This window comes from Otolemur garnettii, unplaced genomic scaffold (assembly GCF_000181295.1).
Source record: "Otolemur garnettii isolate 467f Iridium unplaced genomic scaffold, OtoGar3 scaffold00010, whole genome shotgun sequence".
Taxonomy (NCBI): Eukaryota; Metazoa; Chordata; class Mammalia; order Primates; family Galagidae; genus Otolemur; species Otolemur garnettii.
The window spans coordinates 33,851,576-33,859,475 of record NW_003852405.1 but is presented as its reverse complement, the minus strand read 5'-3'; the positions used below and the strand labels follow the sequence as shown (position 1 = coordinate 33,859,475).

General features: G+C 38.2%; 1 protein-coding gene across 1 annotated transcript in view; it reads right to left on the bottom strand.

Annotated features, from left to right (window-relative positions):
• Positions 1–6,797: 6,797 nt before the first annotated feature.
• PTGER3 (prostaglandin E receptor 3) overlaps positions 6,798–7,900 on the bottom strand; it is a 72,424-nt gene continuing 71,321 nt past the window's right edge. The window contains exon 4 of the mRNA XM_003784225.3: positions 6,798–6,889. Within this exon, the coding sequence (XP_003784273.2) occupies positions 6,886–6,889 (4 nt within the window). The 3' untranslated portion in view covers positions 6,798–6,885. The remainder of the gene's footprint in view (positions 6,890–7,900) is intronic.

Here is a 7,900-nt window from a genome sequence, read left to right as displayed (position 1 = left end):
ACTATAGTATCCTTCCTTTGAAGCAATGCCTGGTGAAGTTTAAAAGCAACATTTTAATTGTGGCATTTCCTTCGAGTTTCCAAGATTGAGTTTAAGCTCCTACAAAATGAGCCAAAAATGAGTTTAAGCTCCTACAAAAGGCTTGCTGCCTCCACAGAATCTCTGCCCGCTTCAAGTATAATCTAAAATCAATTCCCTCCGTACCCAAAGACATCGATTGGATGGTTATTCAGAAAGTGCGGCTAATGGCCTGTTTTAAGTAACAGAAGGCTAGTTTGGGCCTGGGATTATCTAGAATCACTGCTCTCACCGTTGCCTGTGGTGTGTCTTCTTTCTGTCCTTTCACCAGGATTCGCTCAGGGCCAGCTCTATGCCATGTCCCAGGAGAGACACAAGAGACACAGAAATGAAATAGTCCCCACCGTGGATAGCAAAGAAGACAGGCAAGTAAACCAGTAAGCTCAACACTGAGACAGGTTTTTCTCTAGAAAGGTTTCTTGGAGGAAGTGGTACTTGAGTAGAACCAGGAAAGATGAGTTGGGTTGGCCAAAGAGAGGAGGGGAAAGGGGAGTGCCTGGTACGGGAGAAACAGCGTGTGCAGAGCCCAGAGGTGAGAGGGGCAGAGCAGCCACCAGGCTGGAAGACAAGATGGACGCAGAGGGGAGGACGGTGCCTCGGACAGACCAGGTGGTAGACAGCTCTGTGGTCGTAGGAATCTCTGTGGGCTAATTTTGTCCTGAAGGCCATTGAAAAATATTAAAAATGTTAAGAAGGGGAAGAACAAACAGATCTTCATTTTATTAACCAAATACCACTCTGTCAGCAGGTGTGGAAATGATGGGAGGGCCGCAGCTCAGAAGCAGGACACCTGTTCCCTGAGGTAATTCAGATGGGAAATAAATGGAAGCCTAGATTTAGACCATGGCAGTGAAGATGGAGGGGCAGAATTGACATACACTTGTAGAATTAATAGAACTTAAAGGATGAGCTGGGCACAGTGGCTCATACATACAATCCCACCTGTCATAAAGCTGAGGCAGGAGGATTGCTTGAGGTCAGGAGTTTAAGACTAGACTGGGCAACATAGCAAGACCCCCATAGAGTAACTCTGCAGATTAACTCAATCTTTTATTTTTTACTTTTTGCCAAGTCTTTTTAAGAATACTAGAAAAGAGAACTTGAAACGTTCTCAACACATAGAAATGATGAATACTCAAGCTACTGGATACCATAAGTACCCTGACTTTATCATTGCACATTCTGTGCATCCAGCAAAAGTATTAGGTAACAATAAAAATGGGAGGAAATGAATAAATAAATAAGAGAATATGTTATCTCCCCCCCATTGCTTCCATGCCTACTGCTAAGTTGGTTCTTTGTCCAGTCTTAACAGATTTATAGCCTACTGTTTTATTTTGAATTTTATTCACACTGTTTGATTTTATCCTATGTTTTTAACAGTATTGTGGTTTTTTACTGTGTATTTTTTCCCACCCTTCTTGAGCCATTGTATTTTTGCCTGTTACTGATGTTCTCAGGTTTTTTGTTTATACCTGAAATTTCACATTTTATTATTTTCTCCAAGGAATGCTCCATGAATATTTCTTACATAATTCCAAGGCGTTGGAAGAGATTTAGCATTTTACTTAGAAGTTGAATCAATAAATCACAACTTTCATTAAGACTTCAACTAAAGATCATTATCATTTATAGGGCTCTGCTCTGGCGTTCTTATTTTGGAAAAACACTTTTCTCAAAGTAGCAGGCAATGTATATTGTCTAATGTCCTATATGCAAATTATGTTCATTTTATTCTGTTGTCTGTGTATCTCCTACAATATCTTCCTCTGCCTGTAAGTGTAGAATTAAAATTCACCTCCTGTGCCAAGGTAGGAAGTAGCCTCCAGAAAGCTGGCTAAAAACCAAGTTATCTTACACACAAGCTTATATTTCTCTCACATTTTTCTTATAGCAATGATCCTATATTTAAAAACTATTCACAACTGTTTTCATCAAGCAGTCTGAAAGAGACTTCCTTGCACTACTCAAATTTAAAAACGGACCAAGATAGCACTACATCAAAAGAGAAAAGTCAGTAGAAATTCAGCTGCCAACTCAATGCCATCTTGTCTTCTGCGTCACTGGAGTCTGGGCTTCCGTCGAGTTTTAACTGAGGATTTCTGTGTACTTAGCACTGACCGTGCTGGACTCTATAGACACAAGACACACATGAAGCACAGGTCCTGTCCACAAGGAGCTTACAAGGCGCTTGGATAATTTTTTAAAAAACTACAACAGCTCTTAAAATTCATCTATTGTACAAATTATTTTATATGACAAGGTATTTCAGCTAGTAAAAAATAAAGAGAATAAAGAAATACTTTTATCCACTGGATGAGCCTGCAGATATTTTGAATTAACAAAACATCCAGTAAAGTCCAGATTAGTAAAAAATATGAGCACAAATATTTTTAAGACAGAAATTAAACATTTAAGTCGTCCCAGTAACTAAAATGTAACAAACAAGGTATATTTTATACATATCTTTCAGATGCCTTTGTAACAATGAATATCTGGATAAATTTCTTTTAAATGTGCTTCCAGCTACTGAGGATGATGAACAAAAATGACGTTGAAAAAAAAAGTTTTGCAAAGAATGTAACCTGAGCATATGTACCCTCATATTAGCCAGAAATAAATGAATGGAAAAAAAAAACTTTTTCCTTTAAATCGTTTATATCATCCCCATGACTTTTATTTCATTATTTAATTAATTTGTGAATGTTTTTATTGTAGATGGTAAAAAGACACACCAGTTCAACTCTGTCTGAATTTTCACGTGTGTTGTGGGCCACAGTCAACACCCACAGGACAAATATATATACACGTACGTGTAACGATAATGACCCTGCTTTTCTCTTCCCTCTTTGTAAGAATCTGGGTGGCGTCTGAAGGAAAACCAACCTTTACAACTTAATATCCCCCGTTCTCTTTGGCTGTAACATCTCAGCATGGCCTGGCATGGCCCTCACGTTGCACTGGCCCAGGCTGTCTTGGGAGCAGCGTAACTGGGGTTTTTGTTTGTTTATTTTCCCACTGGGTTGCCGAGTGGCAGAGAAAGCCCTGATGCTGTAACTGCATGGATGTTAGGGAGGGCGAGGCTTCGTTTCTTCCTGTGCAAAAGTCCTAGGTCTAGGATTACACAGCGTATATGAGATATAATATATCATGCTTATACGGCCTGCTTTTAAATCATCCTAATGTTACATATTTATTTGCGTATACATCCTGCAGAGCTTTACCGTGGTTACGATGATTATAATTAAACCATGGATTAAGCACCATTTCTCCACATGTAACACTTTCTGGCAGAGTGCCTAAGGAGCTTATTTTATTTTGATGTTTAGTTCTATCGTCATTATAATCTTTACCCATTACACAATGATGAGAATTTGTGTTTATTGAGGATAATAACAATGAAGATGAAGGTACTTATTAAAAGTCATGATCCAGAATATATATATTTGTTTTATTTTTCTTTGAGACAGAATCTCACTCTGTCACCCTGGGAAGAGTGCTGTGGCATCACTATAGTTCACAGTAACCTCAAACTCTTGGGCTCAAGTGATCCTCTTATCTCAGCCTCCTCAAGTAGCTGGAACTACAAGTACCACCATGCCTGGCTAGTTTTTTCTATTATTTATTTATTTTTAGTAAAGATGAGGTTTTTCTCTTGCTCAGGGTGGTCTTGGTCTCCTGAGCTCAAGCAATTCACCTGCCTCAGCCTCCCAGACTGCTATGATTACAGGCGTGAGCCACCATGCCTGGCCAATCCAGAATATTTAAATCCATCAATATATAATAGAACTTCTTATTTTCAGTGACGTTAGTATACGATGGATACATTTCTATGGACACTAAACAAAAGCACCTTCTGCATCTGCCACTGAATTTTGCTATGAACCTAAAACTGCTTTAGTGACTGACGTCTTGTAAAAACCTCATTCTAGGTATTTGAGACTGGCATACGCTTTTGCTACGTCAGAATTCAAATTGGGCAAAGTTCATTCCCTACTGTAAATTAAATACCTTTGCCAAAGAGTGATTATTTTTGAATTTTTTTTGATTAACATATCATGTATCACTCTCAAAAGAAGAGCTATGAGAAACATTATTGTATACAACTTTCTGTGAGTATTCTCCCTGGATGTAGGCGTTTTTAAATCAGTAAAGTTTAACATGAAATTTCCTGACTTGAACGACATGGAAGCAATTTCTGTCCCATTCACTTAGATTTTCAACTGATACTCTTGTTATCTACAGGTTGCCTTTGTTGATCATTTACTCCACTCTCCAGGTGTCTAACCCTGAAGCAAAGCCAAGACTCCCAGGAGGAAAATGTCAGGGACGTGTTCTACCCTCCATGAGTCAGAGTTTTCTTAAAGGAAAAAGACAAACCCAGTACAAATATTTTTAAAATAATACAATAATCATCAAAAATGAATACTATGTAACTTCAGAGTTCAGAAAAGAGTTAAGGAGAGAATGAAGATACTCAATTGTTAGGTATTAGGATGAAGTCAGGTCTGAATATGCAGGAGGTGGGTAGGGTTTTCCATGGGCAAAAATAACCATGAAGTATTATAAACAAGAATAGCACCAGACACGGTCAGGATGCCAGTTTATAGTGGGAATTGAGCCTCATGTAGTTGGAGGTATGTCTGAATAAAGAATTAATCAGTTAATGTACTTTATTAATAATCTATATTTTTATGTTTGTTTATATTCAGTATCATAATAACCCTAGAGGTAAGTATTATTATCTTCAGTTTATAAATTAACTTACTAAAATTCAATGAGATTTTCTCAATGTTACAGAGCTTGTGAGTGGCACAGTCAGATTTAAATCCAAGTTTGATTCCAGAACCTGCGGTGTGGCTGGGGCGCAGTGGGTGGCTCACGCCTGTAATCCTAGCATTCTGGGAGCCAAGGAGGGAGGATTGCTTGAGTTTGGGAGTTAGAGACCAGCCTGATCAACAGCAAGACCCCATTTCTATACTAAAAATATAAAAAATTAGCTGGGTGTTGTGGCACACACTTATAGTCCCAGTTACTTGGGAGGCTGAGGTGGGAGGATTGCTTGAACCCAGGAATTTGAGGTTGCTAAGAGTTAAGCTAATGCCACAGAAAAATTAAGAAAAACCCAAACAACATAACTCTATGCTGCTATTGCTATCTCACATTGTCTTATCAGCTGGAATATCACTGTAGAGCAAATCTCACACTGTAGGAAGAACAGTAAACCTGGAATTAAAACACACACACACACACACACACACACACTTGAATTCAGCCATACTATGCAGGGCAAGCCCTCTATAAACTGTACCATCTTTTGTAAAAATAAAATAATAGATGACAACTGATAACTACATAGCTGAGTGATGGACAGATAGGAGTGGCAGGAGCACAGACACGGTGTTGGCAAATAAAACTTACTAGGTTTCAGCCTGAATAAAGGTATTGGGTATAACGTTAGCTTTGCGCTAAGATCATTTCAAATGTAGGTTTGAAAGAAAATAAGTGTAGTTAGTTTATAGCTAACACAGTGGTTCTGCTAGTTTATCAACTATTGGTTGAAACTAGATGAGAGGCATGACAGTTTAGTCACAGTGCAGGATCTTATGGTTAAACTGCTGATGCTCTGTTTTCATCTCTACCGAAGCTGTGTGCGTGGGTGATGACGTGGCCCTTCACACAGTCCCCAGGGAGGCCACACTCAGAAAAAATGCATTTAGTTCGTGAGGAGAGGGGAGGGAGGGAGAGATGAGAAGAAAAGGCCAGAGCAAGAAATGGTGGTCAAGTTTAAAGGCAGGTCTGGACATTTCACCTGAAAGCATTAGATGATGCAGATGATTTTTTAAAAGTCCACAGCGTTTTTTATTTCAATACAGACAAAATACATCCCCTTATTTCATACAAAAGTAACAAAGTTTGATATCCAATATTTTTACCATTTATTAATTTTGCTTTTTTGTATGCTGCTGGAGAAGAAATTTTTAAAAGTCTTGAATTGATAGTGGTGAATCAGACGGTCAGGCTGGATTTTTTTATTGCTCTAACTGAACAGTTAATCATCTAGTTTAAAATTGTTTTTTTATTATGCTTCGAGGATGCCACTAGCTGCATTGTTCCTTTGTCTTTAAAAGCTTACAAAAACAACTAAGTAGATTCCTGAGTTAACCAGAATTGAGACAGGAGCTTTTCATTCTATGATTAGCCCACAGGACATGAGATCTCCGAACACAATCACAGATGTGGCATAAATACCCTCCGTCCCAGTACCCATCAGACTTCATGACAGATCGGCCTCTACATCATTAAATCTACGGCCTATTAATTGATTTCTTGCTGTCAATATGTTGACTTTTTTCACTGTCAAAAACTTACACTGATTTTTAAATCTGGTATTATTAACCGAAGCTATCATAAAAATATAAAGGTGTCCACATCAGTTAAGATTCAGGTAAATGTCTGAAGTTGGAGAAATCTCTTGGAACCTGGGTCTTTATTTTTCTCACTTTCTTCATCAATCATCATCCATAAAATTCTGCTCAACTTCTTAAATATGTATTCAGAATTGCATCAAAGAAGCCATTTTAATATCCAGAGGCATAGAGTATCATGATAACCCTGGTCTCCGAGGTTATTACTCACAAGAAACATCATTAAAATAAAAACAAAAACATGATAAAAAAAAAAAAGAGACAAAAAAAATGAAGAGACAATCCAAATCAAAATATAAAATCCTCCTTCTCCAGTGGAAAGAAACAATAAACTCAGGGAAGCCGGAATTGCAATGAAAAGTCCAACTTCATCCTTTCATTATCTGTTAGAATGGAAAGAGAAAGAGAGGTAACAATAAGACAAATTTTAAAAATATTTGTCTGTGATGTAAAGAGTAAGACATCTGTGAGAATTATTATTATTATTTTGAGACAGAGCCTCAAGCTGTCCTCCTGGATAGAGTGCCATGGCATCACAGCTCACAGCAACCTCCAACTTCTGGGCTCACACGAGTCTCCTGCCTCTGCCTCCCAAGTAGCTGGGACCACAGGCGCCCACCACAATGCCCGGCTATTTTTGGTTGCAGCTGTCGTTGTTTGGCGGGCCTGGGCTGGATTCGAACCCACCAGCTCAGGTGTATGTGGCTGGTGCCTTAGCCACTTGAGCCACAGGCTCTGAGCCTGTGAGAAGTATTTTTGCCTTAGACATTCAAAACATTCTTGTTGGAAGAAATTACATGTGTTTTATAAGTAAAAGCAATCGTAGGCACATCAAATGGCCAAGTAATCTCATCATAAAAACAAGCCCCAATTAGTGTATAACTATCACCCTAAAGGAAATAAATACAAGTTGAAATAGCTGGGAAATTAAAATGTTCTCCTATTAAAGCAGCAAAGCATTCTGTTTGTTTTTAAAAGATAATATACAGGGCAGCGCCTGTGGCTCAAGGAGTAGGGCGCCAGCCCCATATACTGGGAGTGAAAGGTTTGGATTCGGCCTGGGCCAAAACTGCAAAAAATAATAATAATAATAATATACAGTGTGGATAAGGGTGAAGCAAGTTTCATCACCTAGGGCTGATGAAATTTTAAGTCTCTGTTTGGCAAAACAGTCTGACTACTGCATCTTTAAAGAACATTAAAAATTATATATTATTTATTTGCTAAATTCTTATGGTAAAAAGAAATCACAAATATTTTAAAAATCTGCATTTTGGTCCTATATATAATTCAGTGCTATGCATTCAGGGTGGTGCCACATCTGTAAGTAAACTACAGTGTTGTTTTTGATGGATGATTGCGTAAATATTAAATAACTTTAAAGAGAATTTGAA